Source organism: Felis catus, chromosome B3, assembly GCF_018350175.1.
Source record: "Felis catus isolate Fca126 chromosome B3, F.catus_Fca126_mat1.0, whole genome shotgun sequence".
Taxonomy (NCBI): domain Eukaryota; kingdom Metazoa; phylum Chordata; class Mammalia; order Carnivora; family Felidae; genus Felis; species Felis catus.
The window spans coordinates 73,217,176-73,236,977 of NC_058373.1; the positions used below are offsets into that span (position 1 = coordinate 73,217,176).

Genomic DNA, 19,802 nt, shown 5'->3' on the forward strand with positions numbered 1-19,802 from the left:
TTTATGCAAGAATTTGAGTCAGGGAACATCCCATCTAGCAAATAGAAATGAGCTCCAAGGAGTTGTACAAAAATGGAAGGTTTTTGTAGGCAAGAGGAAGGTGGGACAAGGAAGCTAAAAGGATTATTCCAGGCAAGGTTACCTTCCCATAGATTAAGTCCCTGGGGTCTCAGTCAGATTGCCTCACCAGAGCTGACCAGGAAGTTCCAAAGGCAGAAACTGCAGTTAGGTTAGGTATTAAGTCTTGGTGAGGTTTTAGCAAAAGTGACTCCATTTTAGACCTTGTGTTTCTTTTTAACACCAGTAATACAGTAAACTGTTTTCCTGGGTTCTGTGAGCCATTCTAGCAAATTATTGAACCTCAGGAGGGGGTCATGGGAATCTCCAATTTGTAGCCAGTTGGAAGAAGCACAGGTGATAACCTGGACTTGATATTCTCCTGTTTATTTTATTTGTCATGTCAATTTGATTCTTCAGCTAGAAAGCAGAGGAAATTCTTTCTCATTTTTTGTTGTTGTTTTTTTTTTTTAATGTTTACTTATTTTTGAAAGAGAGACAGAGTGCGAGTGGGGGAGAGGCAGAGAGAGAGGGAGACACAGAATCCGAAGCAGGCTCCAGGCTCTTAGCTGTCAGCATAGAGCCCGTGGCGGGACTCGAACTCACTAACTGTGAGATCATGACCTGAGCTGAAGTCGGATGCTTAACTGACTGAGCCACCCAGGCACCCTGGAAATTCTTCCTCCTTGACATAATCTTTGGGAGCCCAAATCTTTAAAGAAAACCCCTCATTTTTCCTCTCTAGTGCCCAGGAGTCTACTATATCGTGCTGTGCAAGGGCAGAACACTCTCCACACCATGGGACTGAACTTATCACTGCTTGAGGAACACTGTTCTATAGAATTTTCTGTGATGATGTGTCTGTGCTGTCGGGTATGGCAGCCACCAAACACTTATGGCTACTGAGCACTCAAATGTAGCCAGTTGTAACTAAGAAATTTTTTCATTTTTATTAATTTAAATCTGTTAAAAAGAAAACTACAGGCCCAGGGATGCCTGGCTAGCTCAGTCAGAAGAGCATGTGACTCTTGATCTTGGGGTCATGAGTTCAAGACCCCAGGTCGGGTGCAGAGATTACTTAAAAAAAAAAATTAAATCTGAAAAAAAAAAAAAGAAAACCAAAGCCCCAAAATGGCTTCACTTACACCACATTCCCAAATCCAAGCTTTAGTACCTAATCTAATTGTAGTTTCAACATTCCTCAGAAATGTAGTCTTAACAGGTCAGTCAAGAATTTTTCCATCAGTGCCAATGAGTCTGCCACATGGGCCCTCTCCCTCCCCCAAAGGAAGAGAAGACCCCTTGCTTTCCCCTACTATGGAAAAGTGGCCTGAACAATCCTTTTCTTTTGCTAATAGCTTTCTTGCCCACCCTCTTTTTATAAAAGCCTTCCATTTCATAAAACTCTTCCCCTCTATTTGCTAGAGGAGACACTGCCAGATTTTGAATTGTTTGTTTATTTTTAGGGAGAACACGAGTAGGGGAAAGGGACAGAGGGAGAGAAAATCCCACACCCCTGGGATCATGGTCTGAGCCCAAATAAAGAGTTGGTTGCTTGGGGTCCCTGGATGGCTCATTCACTTAAGCATCTGACTTCAGCTCAGGTCATGATCTTATGGTTCATGAGTTTGAGCCCCATGTCCTGCTCTGTGCTGACAGCTTAGAGCCTGGAGCCTGCTTCAGATTTTGTGTCTCTCTCTGCTCCTCCCCAACTTGTATTTTGTGTCTCTCTCTCTCTCTCTCTCTCTCTCTCTCTCTCTCTGTCTCTCAAAAATAAATAAACATTTAAAAAAAAATTTTTTTAAAGAGTTGGATGCTCAACAGACTGAGCCACACAGGCACCCCTCATGAATTGTTTAATAAAGGCAATTAGATCTGCAAAATTTACTTGGTTAAATTTTGTTTTCTAACAAACCTAAGTAGCCACATATAATTAATGGCTATCATATTGGACAAAACAACTTTACAACTATTTCACTCAGTTCCTATGTTTAATCTAAGGGTCATACCTTGTTCATAGTTCATTCAAAACACAGTCACACCCATTTGAAACCAAAGAATGTTCTATCCCTGCCAGACCTAATCTATCAGTTATCAGCTCCACCAACTCCTAGAATATTTAATGTGACTTATAGGCATAGGAAAGAGGGTTTGGCAAAATTAGTTTCCATCCATAAAGACCATATTAAAACTTTAATCATACAGGGGCACCTGGGTGGCTCAGTTTGTCAAGCATCCAACTTCGGCTCAGTTCATGATCTCAGGGTCATGAGTTCAAGCCCTGTGTCAGGTTCTGTGCTGACAGCTCAGAGCCTGGAACCTGCTTCAGATTCTGTGTCTCCCTATCTCTCTGCCCCTCCCCTGCTCATATTCTCTCAAAAATGAATAAAACATTTTTAAAAATGTTTTTAAACTTTAATCATACATAAAATCACGCATGATGGCAATAGACGGAAAATAGATTATGTTGTACTTGCACATAGTGTGTCTTGTCTTGAAGGTAAGGAGAAAATTTCTCTCCAGAGGCCTGCCTAGAACAGGCACTTAGAGTCTTCTCCAGTCTGTAATTCTAGCAGATCCAGCCCAATCCTAAATTATCGCAGCTCTGGAGACACCTTAAGGAATCTATTGACTTTGGTTATAAAAGGCATTTTCCATTTACACGTTTCCTACTTCCAAGTAGGAAGTACCTCATAAAGATGGTTTGGTGGGGCACCTGGGTGGTTCAGTGGGTTGTGCATCTGACTCTTGATTTTGCCTCAGGTCGTGATTTCACAGTTCATGGGATGGAGCCCCAAGTCAGGCCCTGTGCTCAGGATTCTCTCTCCATATTTGCCCCTCTCCCCTGCGTGTGCATATGTGTGCTCTCTAAATAAATAAACAAACAAACAAAAGATGGTTTTGCACACAGAAACAAAATACACTGCCTCCTGAGATGAGGTCTAGAGAGCTACAGTATCAGTTCTAGCCAGGTCATCCTTGCCTCAAAAAACTGCTACATCTTAACAGGTTTTCAGAAAAAGGAGAGATTTTGTTGTCCTATCTTGAAACGATGAAGCCCAGAATTTCCTATAAGGTACAATTTAAAATACAGCTCCCAAAGCCTTGACACTTAGCATATTAGTTTATAGGTAATTGTTTACACAGCTGCCTCCTAGCTGGACTTTTTCTCCATTTATTCATCCAGTCATTACTGAGTATCTACTCTGAGCCACACCCTGTTGTAGGTGCTGGCAGCAAAGCTGAGAAAAAAACAGACAACCCTCCCCCATACCCTCTCCCCAACCTTCATTCAGTTCTAGTGAAGGGAAACTAATAATAAATTAGTAAACACAAAGGCACAATAATTTCAGATGGTGATAAGTGTTATGAAGATAATAAAATACAGTGATGTAAATAAATGTAAATAAAAATAGAGTGATTGGAGGTCTCTCTTAGACCCTGTGGTCAGGAGAGGCCTCAGAAGACAGGAGGTTTGAACTGAGCTCGGAAAATAAAGTTGCCAGCCCTGCAAAGGGACAAACAGCCTGGGGTGGCAGCAGATAGAAAGTCTATGTTTACCACTAGAGCAGGCTGTCTATTTCCTTTTGATAACGGTATTCTTAGTGCCTAACATAAGGTTTGGCTTTGAATCGGTATACAGTAACAATAATAGTAATAAATTTTAGCATAAATGTACTAAATGTTTATTGGAATTATCTTGGTTAATCCTCACAAGACACAGTCAGGGGAAGAAAATTAAGAGACACTAAGTAATTTACCCAAATGCATGTAGTGGATATGTAGCAAAACCAAGACTACCCTTAACCCAGATTTCTGACCCCAGAATCAATGCTTCTAATTAACCAATGAGTCTCAGTGAACTCCAGCATCTAAAGGACTTCCTAAAAATGCAGTTTTTACCATCAAGCCAAACCAACAAAATTAGAATCTCAGAGGTTAGGGATTAGAATCCTGAATTTGTAACAAGCCCTCCAGATGATTTTTATACACACTGAAGTTTAGAACCACTGCGCCCAGTTGAAAGAATGAATGCCACAACTCCACTCTTTGTACTGTTTTGCCCCACATCTGGCAAATTCCTAGGTCCCTAAACTCTATACATGCCCATTCTCTTAAACTTTGAGGCCTTATAATGGTCATCAGATCAATTTAACACTGTGTAACAAGAAAGGAGAAATCTTAGAATCTAAGACCTGCAAGAGGGCTAATGAAAAACACCTTGATAACAACTCTGTCCCTGTCAGCATTCTCCCACTCACCCTCCATCACTCCTTAGTTTGGTTTTAATCTAACCAAGGGGATGACCTGAACCCCGAAAACTCCCTCAACATTAGGACTTGTTTACCAGTTCAGGTAAATTCTGGAGCCAGCCTCAAGATTTGGCTCCTCTGCTGAGCAAGCCTGAAGTAAGCTCCGGACATAAGAGATAAGCCAGCCACCCCCACCCCCATGCCCCATATGGGATTCCAGCAACCTAGAGCAGACCCAGCCTTATAGGTTAGTACTTCATTTGCCCTTCCTGAGGGTAGGGGAGGCAGGGATTCCCCAAACTGAGGGAGACCTGGCATTGAGCACATCTTTCCTGGGAACTAGGTTGAGAAATCTCCAGAGCACCCGAACTGCATCTTGGCACATGTCGCTAAGGTTTAGGGTTGCCAGATAAAATACAGGATGCCCAGTTATGTCCCAAACATTGCACGGGATGTACTTATTCTAAAAAAGCATTCGTTGTTTATCTGAAGTTCAGCTTTGGGCATCCTGTTTTTTATTTGCAAAACGTGGCAAGGTACTTGAGTTACAGGCCCCCAGGCTCTTTGTAGAAACATTTAACCAGTAGTAGTGTCTTCACAAGCATCTTAAGCATCACCTTACAAGAAACACCAGGAGCAGGATTTCAGCGGAGAGGGAGCTCTGCCGGGAAGCCCAGAGTTGGTGTGAGCGTGCAGGGGTAGTTTTGTCACTTTTTAACTAGGGCCGAACGAGGGCTGTGAGGGACCCGGTTGTTTCAGTACTACCCATCTCCCTCACTGTCCCCCAAATGTGTGAGCAGGAATCCCGTCCTTTTCCGTGAGACCCCAGAGGCCCCTGTGCCGGCACGCAGACCCCGGCTCGACCACCAGCCGGGTTCAGGTCCCGCCTGGGCGTTCTGGGGACCTGCGCCTCCGACCGGCGGCCCTGGCCACGCCCCACTTTGTTATCCGACCCTTTCCTGGGTCAGCTGGTGCTGGCGTCAGGCGGAGGGATGGGCTGGCTCGGCTCGACCCGGCAGGGCTTGTTTACTATGGCTGATGATCTGGAGCAACAGTGAGTTAATCCTGTGTCTTTCTCTTGCTCTCTCTCTCTCTGGGCCATGATCCCGGGACTGCCGGTGACTGAGGAACAGTTGTAGACACCTTCCCGCCTTTCCTTTTCCAGGTCGGCTTCATGGGAGGGCCCGGGGTTGCGTTTGCTTGCTCTGCTTCTGCCCAGAAGAGGCAGCAGCAGAGCTCAGGGAGCGATGGTAGATTAGCTTGCCTGAGCCGGGGGACTCTGACTTTCCACGCTTAGTCTTCGCGATCGCTCCTCGCTCCTCTGGTACAGAGAGGTTAGACTTAGTGGTGATGGCCCAGCTGCTCCGCGCAGCTCGTGGGATGCGGGCGCGGGGGTAGCAGCCGGGTCTGCTCACCGGGATTTGCCCCCAGGACGGTGGTCGGGGGGTGGCAAGGGCCTTTCTTAGCCCGGCAGGGAAAGGGCTCGCGAAGAAAAGAGAGAGGGCGCGGGCGCTGGGATTGTCTGGAGTAATGGGCTCGCAAGTTTCTTTAGTTCTCGCCTACTGAGACACTTAGCCGCTTCCCACCCTAGTTAATAACGTTTTTTAATCATCACGAGATCCTTAATGCTGTGCTTTCAGAATTACCGTTTTTGGGATTTGTTGACACTGTCTCAAGGGCATCAGGTTCGGGATGCCACCTGTAGGCAGTGTGACTAGCAGTTCGCAGTCTGATAGAAGCAAGGAAAAGTTGCTTCCAGAATGACTCAGCTCCCAGCCAAGCCTTGGTTTCACCAGAACAGGGCCTCTCCTGGATCCTGTGTTCCTGCTTTTCAGAGCTGCAGAACTGGCAGCCTGCAAAACTAATTAACTTTATGACCATAGTATCTTCCTGAGCTTGAAGGAACTGCTCAGGAAGAGTGTTGCTTTCTGAAGATGACTTTTCCAAAAGGAAATTTACAATGGTTACGATGACTTAAGGAAACACAGATTAGAGCTGGTAGAGATGCAGGTAATTCAGCTCTTTTTTACAGATGAAGAAGCCAGCACCCATGAAAGTTAGAGGAGACTTGCCCAAATCACAGAGGTCCAGAGCAGGCTTCTGACCCAACACAGAACTCGTTTTGCTTCACCTCCCAACAGGATAAAAGCCCTTTAGAGGGAAGAGACCACTCTGGCCAGGCCAAGTTCAAGGCTAAGTGACTTCTCTGCCCCTTGCCTCAATTTCCCACTCCAGCCCTCACATCCCCAGTAGTATTTAGCAGATGCGGTGTGCCAGATGTCACTTCCAGTGCTTTAGAACATTTCTGGTGAAGAAGAGAGGCAAAGTAAAGCTTCTCCCTGAAGAATATCCTCTGAGCAGCCCATCGTGTTGTTCCATTGGACAGTGTTTCTCCTGAGCACTGCTTTGGGCAGATACAAGGCAATGTGGGGTCCACGTGTCATGGTCTGACTTGTCACAGTGTCTGATGTGGAGAGAAAGTCTGTCTCTTAAGAATGGCAAAATTCTGCGGTCTTGGTGCTCATGCTTTAAGCCCACAGTAAGGAATTCCAGTGGAGTATTAAAAGGGTTGAGAGTCTCCACAGAATTGGGTTGATTGAGACTGACAATTCTCATCTGGCTTAAGCCATTGATACACCACTCTTGGCTGAACCCTCAGTATTTCTTGCAAGCCTCTGGCAGTCCTTGAAGAATTGAATGTATGCAGCTTATGATTTAGCTGGGGGAAAAGAACATTTATTGGAAATTTATCTTATGCTAGGCATTATTCTATGTGCATAAATGCACTTAATCTTTATGAGATCCCTATGAAGTAGATACTATTATTACCTGTCTCTTAAAGATGAGGAAACTGACAGATAAAGGCCACATAATGTGCCCCAAATCACACTGCTGATAAGTGGCAGTGCCAGGATTAGAACTCTGGCTTCTGGTTTTAGATCACACTTCCTTTCAGAAAACGGAGACCGTGTGAAGATGTGGTTATATATTGTGAATTTGAAAAGCTGAGACTGGGGCCTGAATGTCTCAGTCAGAAGAGCATTCAGCTCTTGATCTCGGGGTCATGACTTTGAGCCCCACACTGGAGATTACTGAAAAATAAATAAATAAACAAATTTTAAACCTAATTCTCCTTTAAAAAAGAAAAAAAGAAAAGCTGAGGTACCTGCCCAGAGGAAGGGTACGGAGAACCCTGGATCTGAGATCTGGGTTGTACTTCTGCTTGTTCTCACCAGCAGCATGGCCTCTTTGGGCATCAGTTTCCTCACCTGTAAAATAAAGAGGCTGGACTAGATGATTCCTAAGGAACCATCCTAATCTAAAATTCTGTGCTTCAGATGGTGTATCAGGATGTCCTGTGTGTGTGGCCAAGAGGGATAAGTAATGGTTGCCCTCGTTCCCCCACAAAATACCCCTGCCTGAGTATGTCGATATTGAAAGACCCTTCCTGTAGCTGGTGGTATCCACCTTGTAATTCCTTCATTCAGGCACAATTCAAGAGAAATATCATACAATGGAAAAGGAGTAGTAAACTCATTTGTTGAGTGTCCAATTTGTCCCAGGCACGTTATGAGGTCTCTCAACATATCTAGATGCTCCTACGCTGGTTATTTATCAGGCCAAAGCCATTCTGCTTGTAAATGGTGATAGTGTGATGGCAGAACCAGAGGGGGTTGTTGTTTTGTTTTGTTTTGTTTCCCCTCCAAAACTGCTGCTTTCAATCTCTACCCTGCAATGACTTCAATTTCCTTGGGCATAAAGAGGCCGGCAGGATGGATTTTCTTTATTTTACTGTATGCTATTGGAGGTGAGGACATATGTGAACTTTGTTAGACATTTTATAATCTGGAAAAACAAAGCCAGAGGCAACCTGGGAACGCAATCACAGCAGGACTTGAACCCAGGTCTCCTGCCTTCTTCTCTGTTCCTGTCCCATCTCATTGTTCCAGGCTGGACTGATTGATTACGTGAGAGCCCAGCTGGGCACTGACCTTGCTCTGTTCTTCTAGGGGCTTAGAAAAGGGCACGCACAAACCCCAAGGCCCTGCCAGGAGGGCAGATGGCATGGGAATTTGTCCTACCCTAAAGGAACATCCGGTCCTGGGGATGGCAAAAGATAAAGATAACTGAAACATTAGTTAATAGTTGGTATTTTTTCTCTTGTGATCTCCTTGAACATTATGATAACCAGTAACAAAAGTTATAAAGCTCAAATGAGATAAAAAATGTGAAAGAGCGTTGCAAACTGTAAAGTGTTATACACACGGCATCCTGAGTATCTGTTGAAACAAAGGGCATGTTGTTACTAGCCCTTAGCTGGAGAAGAGTAACAGTCTATCAGGCAGCAGGGAATTGCTGACCGCCACAGCGGCAGGTCTTCTGAGCCTGGGAAACACCCCGATAACTCTTGTAACTGTCAGCAAGGCTGAGAGTGTCAATGTTGCCAATGATTGTCATCGTGTCTCCTTGTCTCAGGCCTCAAGGCTGGCTGAGTAGCTGGCTGCCTGCTTGGCGCCCCACGTCGATGTCTCACCTGAAGAATGTGGAAGCCAGGATCCTCCAATGTGAGTAGGAGGGATGGTTTATCCCACCTCCATCAAGAGGCCCAAGGAGGATACAGGATCTCCCCAGAGCCTAGTTGACAGAACCCACAGATTCTTGATTAATTAATAGTGCTTGGGGTGGGAGTAAGTGGTGTCAGTGGTTTGAAGGGAGAGATTTGCACTGAGGATACCATATTGTGTGATAGTGATTTTTCGACATCTCCCTTCCTGTCCACCATGCTGGTTCCTGACACATCCCATAACTTCACTTCAAAGCCAGTACCAACTGTCAACACACAACACACACACACACACATACACACACACACATACACACACTCATCTATATATTCTCTCTTTCCCTCCTTCCTTCTCCCCCCATTCTTCCCTCCTTCCTTCTTCCCCCATCCTTCCCTTCTTCCTTCTCTCCCTCTCTCTTCTTCCAAACACACATGCCCTTCTCAGCTTTACCACCTTCTACCTAAGGACCAGCAGCAATCCTCTGTTCTCTAATATTGCTCTCTTTGTATTCTATCCAGTTAGGCACACCACCTACCTGGTTACTATGGTAGTTTGGGATTCCAACAGATCAACTATCAAGAGCAGCATTATGTTGGGGCAAGACATCCCATGATTGGCAGCAGCCACAGGCTCAGACAAGGCCCTTGGGTCACGTCTGCCTGGTTTCCTTTATGATCTTCCCTGCCCTGCATCCACTGCCCCAGCCAGATACCTTCTCTTCCCATGGGCCTGAGGAAGTAGGGCTGCAGAGCAGTCACAGCTCTCAAGCCTCCACTCAGGATCCAGGCAACTTCCCCCTCCAAGCAGCTCTGTCACAGAGCAAGCACTGCCCTGTGAGAGACTAGATGGTCTACAAATAGTGCTTGGAGTTCATCTCTTAGGGCATATGGGTCAGAAGGTTGTGAAAGGAAGGAGGTGAGGCAGGTCAGGAGGGATTTGGCAGTGGAGAGAGAAAGCCAAGGAATGGTAGTCCAGGCAAAGTGATGGTGCTGTCAGAAAACAGTCTTACTGCTCTGCCCTGGATTCCCGTCTCCCCAGGCCTCCAGAACAAGTTCCTGGCCCGATATGTGTCCCTCCCAAACCAGAACAAGATCTGGACGGTAACCGTGAGTCCCGAGCTGAGGGAACGTACCCCCCTGGTGATGGTGCACGGCTTCGGGGGTGGCGTGGGCCTCTGGATCCTCAACATGGATTCACTGAGTGCCCGCCGTACCCTGCACACCTTTGATCTGCTTGGCTTTGGGCGAAGCTCGAGGCCAACATTCCCGAGGGACCCAGAGGGGGCTGAGGATGAGTTTGTGACATCAATAGAGACGTGGCGGGAGACCATGGGGATCCCCAGTATGATCCTCCTCGGGCACAGTTTGGGAGGATTCCTGGCCACCTCTTACTCTATCAAGTACCCTGAAAGGTAAGGAAGAGCCACCCCTCTTGCTCATGACCTAATTCCCTCTCCCACTGGGAACCTTACAGTATTAGTTTCCAGTGGGTCTTTTCTTCCTGGGCAGTTTAAGGGCTGTGGTACCTCTAAGCACATACAACTTGTTTTTCCCTTTTTCCTCCCATAGAGTTAAGCACCTCATCCTGGTAGACCCATGGGGCTTTCCTCTTCGACCGACTGACCCCAGTGAGATCCGTGCACCCCCAACCTGGTTCAAGGCTGTGGCGTCTGTCCTAGGGCGTTCCAATCCACTGGCTGTTCTACGAGTAGCTGGGCCCTGGGGTGAGTAGCCTGAAAAGAAAGAATCTATCTCCTCAACCCAAGGCTGCCCCATTCTAGAAGCCACATTGCATCCAGCCTCCCACCATCCCCACTTGTCCAGGAGAGGTGGGAATAGACCTGGCATTGTTATTTAAAGCTGTTAATCTGAACTAGATCTCTTTGTCTGCATTTTCAGAAGGTTCTTTTTTTTCCTTCATCTGCATGCAAAAAGCTTTCCTGTGTGGGGCACAGATAGAGCAGAACTATCACTCTGTGCCTTGGCTAGACCCCCAGAGAGAGAGAGAAGGAGGCCATGAGGTGACTCTTCCTCTGCTGAGTTCTTATGCTACATATGTGAGTATGTGGCACATACAATCACATGTTGGTGATTCGGTATGGTAACCACCACTGGATACCATCTCTGCAGCTCACCCAGCACCTGTGGGAGGGAGATGTCAGAACCAGAGCCTCCAACATGACCCACAGTGGCAGGCAAGCCCCTCTAAACCATGGCCTACTCCAGTTAGGTATCACATCTTCCCCACTTAGAAGTTGTCAGCAAATTTTAATGGGTGAGGAGAGGAAAGGAAGTCGGGGAAAACCAGCCATAGTAAGTAAAATTCGTAGGTCTCGGCCTTCCGACCTCATCCTGCCAGCACCCTTCCTTTCTGGGGGGCTTTTTAATCTGATGAAGTGACAAGCAGATTCCCTCTGTAGAAAAGATTGTGGACCCCCTATCTTGCAGTGACAGCTTAGGTACACATAGTAATATTCAGTTGCCAATTACTACAAATTGATTGCTAATGACTAAATAAGAGTTGTCTCTCTACGCCCTTCAAGAGAAACAGAATGACTTTGGATAAAAGAGAAAAATGAGCATTTGAGTAGAGGTAGGAGTTTAGGAAGAAAGGAAGGATATCAAGAGACAGGTGCAAAAGAAGAGTAAATGAGCAGAGAGCTGACCGTCTTAGAGTTCCCAGCACTCTGGACTCCAGCAGACCCTCTGTAGCCCTTTTCCAGAGAGAAGTCCTGCTCTAACCGCTCTCCCCATTTCTCGCCTTCCATCTGGCCAGGTTCACGCATGGGCCTCAGAGCCAGTATGGTTGGGCAGTTGGCTGGCAGCCATAGAGGAGGACCAGGGCCCAGAGGATCCTGGCTGTGCCTCCATCTCAACACCTTGATCCTCAGATGCAGAGAGAAGACCAGGAGAGAGAGCGAGAGATCAGAAGTTGACCATCAGGCCCAATTTTTAGTCTGTTTTAGGTGCCCTACTGCTTATGTGTGTGCTCTAAAGGAAGGTGAAGGGAACAGATTGCTCTAAAACAGCAGCCCAAGTCTGACATGCCAGAGTTAAGTTTACTTCTCCACTCGTATTCTGTTACAGACCTGAACATGAGAGGCCTTTTGGCAGGTGGTTTCATCTGCAACCTTCAGAATATTAAAAGGCCCTAAGAGTCTCAGCGTGCCTGGCTGGCTCAGTCGGTAGAGCACGGGACTCTTGATCTCAGAGTTGTGAGTTTGAGCCCCTTATTGGGTGTAGAGATTACTTTAAAAAAAAAAAAAAAAAAAAGGCCCCAAGAGTCTCAGGGAGAAAGAACTTAGTTCAGACTGTGAGAGAAAAGCATCTCAGCCATGGACTCTTGGGCTTGAGACCCTTAGAGGAAAAGAGCTTGGGACTTCCTTGAACTGAAAATAACCTGCTTCCTTAGTGACATTGGACTGTCTACCTTCTTTGGTAACCAACTGACTCTCAATTTGTACTCATCTGGAGCTTCCCGACAGCTCACATACTCTGTCTGCCACTATCGAGTTAAATGTACAAAGCAAACAAACCCCTAGAGAAATAACATTTGGTAAAGTTGTCCAAGCAAATGTAACACAGAAGTCTTCCTTCACACCCCCACCACCGCCCCCCCCCCCCCGCCCCCCAAACTGGCCACTCCCATGTTTTTCTCTCCCCTCCAGGGCCTGGCTTGGTACAGCGATTCCGGCCGGACTTCAAGCGCAAGTTTGCAGACTTCTTTGAAGATGATACTATATCTGAGTATATCTACCATTGCAATGCACAGAATCCCAGGTGAGGGCGGCTCCCAGAGCCAGCTCGGAGTACACGGGTTTGGAGATGAAACTCCAGCTGGTAGAAAAACTCGAACTTTGTTGCAATGCGTCTTGCACAAAGCTCTCATTCACTTAGGGGAACGCAGGCACTAGCAGGCTCAATTATTTCCAGAGACCTCCCCAGGGATGGGCCCAAAGGGATGGAGAAGATAATAGATTGATGAAACATGCTGTCCATCTCTAGAGGAAGACTCTTACTCTCCCCTGGAGATAGGCAGTTAGCCTGACAGGCAAGAGTCTGGAAAACATTTTAAAAGATTTTTAACTGAAAAAGTGATATGAATATATGGTATTTTTTAAAAGGCAGAAAGAGAAAGAAGAAAGAAAGAAAGAAAGAAAGAAAGAAAGAAAGAAAGAAAGAAAGAAAGAAAGAAAATCTTTTCCCTCCCAGCCTGTAGTTCTCAAATTTCCTTGCTGTTTCCAGTCTGAGATATTATGTGACATTGCTTCAGAGAACTTCTTTGCACATCTTCTTTTGCACACACGTGACTAGATCTGTACATTCCTACAAGTAGAATGGCTGGTGGAAAAGTGTGATTTAAAACCTAAATTCTGTACACCGTGAAATGCTTACTGTTGGGACAGGAACTCCTTCTACACCTTTTGGACATTTTGGGGTGTCCCCAGAATCTTGAGAGGTTCCTATCTATGACTGCTCACACAGCAGGCCCCACAAACCTGCTGATCTGCATTCTTGGCACCTGAGAGCCAGGGCAGAGTCAGGGAGGTTATCTTCCTCTCAGGCAGTGCCCTGTGAGTGGCTGATACAGGAGGATCTGTGGGTGGCACCGCCTCTGTGGAGGCCTCAGCCAGCTTGCTGTGGGGCATCTGGGGGAAGCCAAGGTCACCGGAGCAGCAGCACTGCCCCGCCTCATGCCAGGCCTGTCCAGGTCACCCGTCGTGAGCCCAAAGCTGTGAAGACGGTGGGGGGTTGCATTCCAGCGTTACTGTCTGAGCATTAGCCTCACACCCAGCTGGCTTTGGGGCAGCGTGGGAACTGTCTAGCCAGCATTCCGCATGAGCTCAGTTAATTGAAGGGCCCCGCTGAAGCAGCAGTATTGAAACTCAGCTCTGCAGTCAAATCAGGTAGCCCTCTGCTTCCTGCTCTCGACCCCTCTGTCAGCCCCCACTGGGCTCAGTGCCAGTCTCCTACCCCAGCTCCCTCCTCACAACTTTCCCCAGTCCCAGACCTAGTTGTGTGCAATGAATGGCCTCCCAATCTAAGCCTCAGAATATATAATCACGCAGCTCCTTTGTGTCCTGGGGAAAGCAGAGATGACATCAGTGATAGCCCTCTCTGCCTAACACCATCACTCAATTAAAAAAAAAAATTTTTTTTTAATGTTTATTTGTTTCTGAGAGAGAGAGAGATGGCGTGCAAGCAGGGGAGGGGCAGAGAGAGGAAGACACAGATTCTGAGGCAGATTCCAGGCTCTGAGCTGTCAGCACAGAGCCCGATGCAGGGCTCGAACTCACAAACAACGAGATCATGACCTGAGCTGAAGTCAGACGCTCAATGCACTGAGACATCCAGGCGCCCCACCATCACTCACTTTTATAACCACCTGAGTGTTTCTGAGTTGTAACCCTGACAGGCCCGTAGTAACTCTTACCAGTCCCTTGGAAAACATGACATTTGGCCAAGAAGAAATATGTGGGGGCTACCTACTCTGCTCCACCTAACCTGAGGGGCCCTGTACATGTCAGTTTCTTCAATGAAGGAATAAAGATGATATAATTCCCCAATTTGTAGATGAAAACATTAAAATGTATTTCTGGTTACATGACCTGCTAAGAAAATACAGCCAGGGGCGCCTGGGTGGCTTGGTCGGTTAAGGGTCCGACTTCGGCTCAGGTCATGATCTCACGGTCCGTGGGTTCGAGCCCCGTGTCGGGCTCTGTGCTGACAGCTCAGAGCCTGGAGCCTGTTTCAGATTCTGTGTCTCCCCCTCTCTCTGCTCCTCCCCTGTTCATGCTCTGCCTCTCTCTGTCTCAAAAATAAATAAACGTTAAAAAAAAAAAAAAAAAAAGAAAGAAAATACAGCCAGAATTTGAACTCGTGTCTCTCTGACTTCAGAGTCCATAGTTTTCCACCATGCTGCTATGTCTGAAGGAAGAACTCTGTTTCTGCTGGCCCGTGCAGAACTCAAGCCCGCCTTCATTCCGGGGCTCCAAAGGAGGGGGGACACAATACCTGAACAGGCTGGGCCTGGCGGGCAGCAGTCTCCTGAAGCACCCCGCCTCCTGCCTCCTGCCTCCTGCCTCCTGCCTCCTGCCTCCTGCCTCCTGCCTCCTGCAAAAGCTGCAGAGCAGCTCAGAATGTCAGCTTCCTCCCCAGCCCTGCAGACCCCTTATGCTCCTTCTCGGTCAGCTCTGCCTAAGGAGATGGCCGGGGAGCAAAGTAGATTAGATGAGCCTTGCTTCTCACAAAGTACGGCTCCCCCTGGGTCCTCACAATCCCATCAGGAAGCCCTTTGCACTGCTGTAGTATTTGCTCTTCGCTACCCCTCTAACATGAGCCCTTTGCCCCTCTCCTTCACCCCCAGCAAGCTAAGCCCCTAGTCCATTCTCTTCCTTTCATGATTCTTGGGAAATCTGATGTTAAATAATCATATGATTAGCTATTTAACGCCTGCCTCCCCAAAATGTGGGATAATCGTGAGCTCCAGCAGGGCCGGCACCACGTGAATCTGACTCCTGTGTCCCTACACTCAGCCCAGGGCATGACATGTCATATTTGTTGAGTAAATGTTAACCATTGCATCTTTGGACAATTCTCAGTGTCCAGGGTTTTCACACATGTGTCCCTTCCTAACTGTCTTCTGTGCTGGGAGGCCTCCACAGATTCAGGCCTACCTCCTAATCTTACCAGGATTTAAGGCGCCCAGTGCTGGGGCCTGAGAGGGACACACAGGACAAGGATACTGCCCCAGCGTCTGAAGAGACCAACATGTTGACACTTTATGCTGCAGGGTTTATTCTACTAACTGCCTCACCGTGTTTTGCTCCTTCAGTGGTGAGACGGCATTCAAAGCCATGATGGAGTCCTTCGGCTGGGCGCGGCGCCCCATGTTGGAGCGAATTCACTTGATTCGAAAAGATGTGCCCATCACCATGATCTACGGGGCCAACACCTGGATAGATACCAGCACAGGAAAGAAAGTAAAGATGCAGCGGCCGGATTCCTATGTCCGAGACATGGTATGTTGGCCCGCCAAGGCACAGGATTGAGGAGGAAATGTGGTGCGTTGAATCCCCACACACAGTGATTAGCTCTGGGCATGGATGAGCCTTGGGATGGAGAAGGGTGATCAGAGAGTCGGGAGGAAAGAGGAATGGACAGATGGGGATGGTGTAGTGCGTTTGAAAGGGCTGACTCAGTAATACCGTCATCAGGGGCTTTCATTCTTGCTTAGCACGGTCCAGGGAAATGACCGGTTCTCGTTCAGTAGCCAGACACAGACAGCATGATGCCACTCCAGACCCCCTGTCCCACCCAAAACCAGAGCCATGAACAGTAGAGCAAGTAGTAAAGGCTGCCGGCAAGCCTTCCCACCACATTCCTGCCTTCCCTTTTTCTTATCCCTCTCCACCCCCATTTGCTAATGAGTGCTTAATTAGGCTGGGTGCCACGTATGGGCCCTGGTTCATCAGACCTGTGGATGAAATGAGCAGATAGCGGTGGGGCTGGCATTGAAGGAGGTACAGCGAATAACCAGAGGAGAAAATGAATGGGACCTTGGGATTCATGGACCCCTCCCCCTGCACGGGAAAGTGCCCAGATTCTAGGAGAAAGGTGGACCGATGTTTCTGGTAAGTGCTCATAGGTGATGGGCAAGCAGGTATAAGGGAAAAAGAATCGGTGTGAGACACCAGTTTCTGGTGCCCCGAACAAAGGGCCTTTCCACCCCTGGTGGGCTCTTCCTCTCTCCATAGGAGATTGAGGGTGCGTCGCACCACGTCTATGCGGACCAGCCACACATCTTCAATGCTGTGGTAGAAGAGATCTGTGACTCCGTTGACTGAGATGCTGTCCGTAGAGGAAGAGGAGAAAGCCAGAGAGTTGCTCTCGCCTCCCTGTCCGCTTACTCGCCCCTGTGTCCTTTCCTCACCGACTAACACATGCCAGCCAGGCAGTCTTGGGCTGTCCCCAGCACAGGACCACAGTGAAAAAGCGCACTCCTGAGCCCACGCTAAGGGTTGGAGGCAGAAGCCATGAGAGGCCTTGAGCTCCCCTCCCCGGGGAAGAACATAAAGGGTTGCATAGTGCCACCCATTCTCTCCATGCCAAGTGTCCCCCAGATGGTGGTTGTGAAGGGATCGCACGAGTCATGCTCCCTCCCTGAGCCAAAGGGAGGGCAGCCTCTTCCCCTGGGTGAAGGAGAGGCTCCCAGCAGCCTTTCCCAGCTCTGGAGTGTTTTGTGGGGGTAGGTTCCAAGCAAAAACATCTTCCTCCATCACCCCCCAGTCTCCATTCCTTGCCTGTTTTGTCCAGATTCTGATTGGGAGCTAACTACCAACTAACTACTAACTTCTCAACTACCAAGAATAGGTCCCAGAGCTCCCTTGACCTGCCGAGTGCCGCCCACCCCCCCCCCACCCCCCCACCCCCCCACCCCCCGCCGTGACCTAAGAAGTCCTATTCAAAGCCCTCATGAGTGGATGAGGAGCAGGCCAGGGCAGGACATGGCCGGCCCATGGTGATACAGCTTTGCTCCAGGAGAGCTAAGGCCAGAACCCAGGTCTGCTGACACCCAGGACTCATCGCTGACTCTATTTTGCTAAAGTCTAAGGCAGGCACCATTGCCATGAGTCTGGTCCTGGTCACTGGCCATAGGTGAGCCCATCCCTGTCCCACATTCTAGCCCCATTGTGCAGGGGTGCCACTGTCCTGTCCTGTGTCTCAGCTCCAGATGCCTGAGCTGGGGACACTCCAGGGCTTCCTTCCCTTGCCCCCTCATCCTCCCAACTGGGAGTCCTCTTGGCCTCCCTCTGTGCCTTGGGCCCTGAAGCCCCACCTGTAGTATAGAGCAAAGGTGGCCCCTGGTGGAGAGACAGGGAAAGGCCCTTCAACCCCAGGGCTGTGTCTGGATTCCTTACTCCCCCTAGTATCTGCGGGGCTTTTCTACTGTCCCCAGGGCCGAAGCCCACCGTGAGCCCCTGCCCACGGTCCAGTGGAGAGCCTCCAGCCAGCAGTTCCCTGTCCTCGTCAGCCACAGGATGGTTCTCACTGCCTGGCCCTCCATCCCTGCCATCTGTCCCCACAGTCACCAGCCCATCCCACCCCCCAACTACCTGTCAACTGTCTCCCAGGGGCTGTTTCCGGGTGCTGCTCTGAGGTTCTGGGCAGCAGGCTGGGCCTGGCCCCGGAACCAGGGCAGCTCCTGTCTGCTCCCGTTTTGTAAAGCCAACCCTTTCACCAGAATAGTATTAACTCCTGGTGCTTTGTACTACTGGTCCGGCTGCCTTGGGCTCCTTTTCTATATTAATAAAGAAATGAGTGAAAACTGGTGGCAGCGATGTTTAATATTGCTCTGATAGGAGTGCTGGGATGGTACTTGAGGTGGAGAAGAAGGCCCAAGAAGTATCTGCTTACATGCCACCTGTCTCCTGTTTAATGTATCATTCACCTAGGTCGGCATGGGTCATGTCAGCCAAGCCCCTCAGAGGATGGATGAGGATTGTGGACAGGCCAAGCCCCAAGTCACAGGAGGAGAATTGGGAGAACTGGGTGCTTCCCCATTGCCCATCAAAAAGCCCTGTCTTCGGTGTGCCGGGGTAGCTGAGTCAGTTGAGCATCCAACTCTTGATTTCAGCTCAGGTCGTGATCCCAGGGGTCATGGGATCGAACCCTACATCATACTCTGCACTGAGCGTGGATCCAGGAGTCCCTCTCTCCCTCTGCCCTTCCTCTTTCTCTCTCTCTCTCTCTCTCTCTCTCTCACTCTCTCTCTCAAATTAAAAACAAAATAGCCAAGGGGCGCCTGGATGGCTCAGTCGGTTAAGCATCCGACTTCAGCTCAGGTCATGACCTCACAGTTTGTGAGTTTGAGCCCCACATAGGGCTCTGTGCTGACAGCTCAGAGCCTGAAGACTGCTTTGGATTCTGTGTCTCCTCCTCTCTCTGCCCCTCCCATGCTGATGCTCTCTGCTTCTCTCTCTCTCTCTCTCTCTCTCTCTCTCTCTCTCTCTCTCAATAATAAATAAACATTTAAAAAAAAATTTTTTTTAACAAAATAGCCCTGTCTTCCAAAGTTCACTCCACATGGGCCTGTACTTGGACTGTTCGTACCTCCTACTCATCCTCCAGGTCTCAGCTCAAATATTCCTTATTCAGGGAAGCTTCCGAGACTGACCCCCTACACTAGACTCAGACTCCTTCTTCTGTGTCTCCATGGTGTACCCAACTGCCTCTTTAAGACTCATGAACTTGTCACTTGTTTACTGTCTGCCTTTTCATCGTAGACCAGAAGCTACTTAAGGAAAAGGAGCACATCTGGCACCTAGTTCATGTTCAGTAAGTGTTAGTTCTGATTGAGCCAAGAGAAACAAGGTATGCCAACTGCTCAAAAACAGGTTCAAATCACTACCAACAGTGCCTGCTGCGGGCTGGCAGCCTCCAGCAAGTCTCCGAATTCCTCACTCCAAACAGCATAGAAGCCCACACTTGTCATGAGGAATAAATGAATGAATAAGTAAGTGAACGGAATTCCTGGGTATAATTACAAAGCTCTGATCCATCCCAGGATGCTGTGTCTTTGTGACTGAAGATTGCTTGGTGACCAACCGCTGCTGTGGCTGGTGTTTGGAGCTTATCGTATGCCAAGCACTAGGGTTACATGGTGGAGAAACGTGGTCCCTGTCTTCATGGCACATCAGACTCAGAGAGACACAATTAAGTTATTATGTAAATCTATACAAAATTGCCACTGAAAGGGCCACCCTTGAGAGGTTAGGAAGGCCTCTCTGCAGAGATAAGGACCACTGCTGAGTCTGAAGGCAGTAAAGGGGGAAGGAGCGTCTGGAGAGAGCAAAGGCCTGTTAGCAGGGATGATGCTTGAAATGAGGCTGGGGCAGTAGGTAGGAATCTGGGTCCTCCGGCCTCTG

The 19,802-nt window shown here is 48.4% G+C and overlaps 1 protein-coding gene across 1 annotated transcript; it reads left to right on the forward strand.

Moving 5' to 3' along the window:
• The first annotated feature begins 5,252 nt into the window (after positions 1–5,252).
• ABHD4 (abhydrolase domain containing 4, N-acyl phospholipase B) lies at positions 5,253–18,205 on the forward strand. The gene is made up of 7 exons (XM_011283126.4): positions 5,253–5,364; positions 8,787–8,875; positions 9,914–10,286; positions 10,444–10,598; positions 12,543–12,654; positions 15,710–15,896; positions 16,632–18,205. Exons 1-7 carry the CDS (start codon positions 5,303–5,305, stop codon positions 16,719–16,721), a joined length of 1,068 nt encoding a protein of 355 aa, XP_011281428.1. The 5' UTR covers positions 5,253–5,302; the 3' UTR covers positions 16,722–18,205.
• Positions 18,206–19,802: the final 1,597 nt, after the last annotated feature.

Coding starts and splice junctions, on each gene's coding strand:
- ABHD4 (XM_011283126.4), top strand. CDS start 5,303: ATGGGCTGGCTCGGCTCGACCCGGCAGGGCTTGTTTACTATGGCTGAT. Junction 10,287..10,443: donor TCTATCAAGTACCCTGAAAG/GTAAGGAAGAGC, acceptor TTCCTCCCATAG/AGTTAAGCACCTCATCCTGG. Junction 15,897..16,631: donor ATTCCTATGTCCGAGACATG/GTATGTTGGCCC, acceptor CTCTCTCCATAG/GAGATTGAGGGTGCGTCGCA.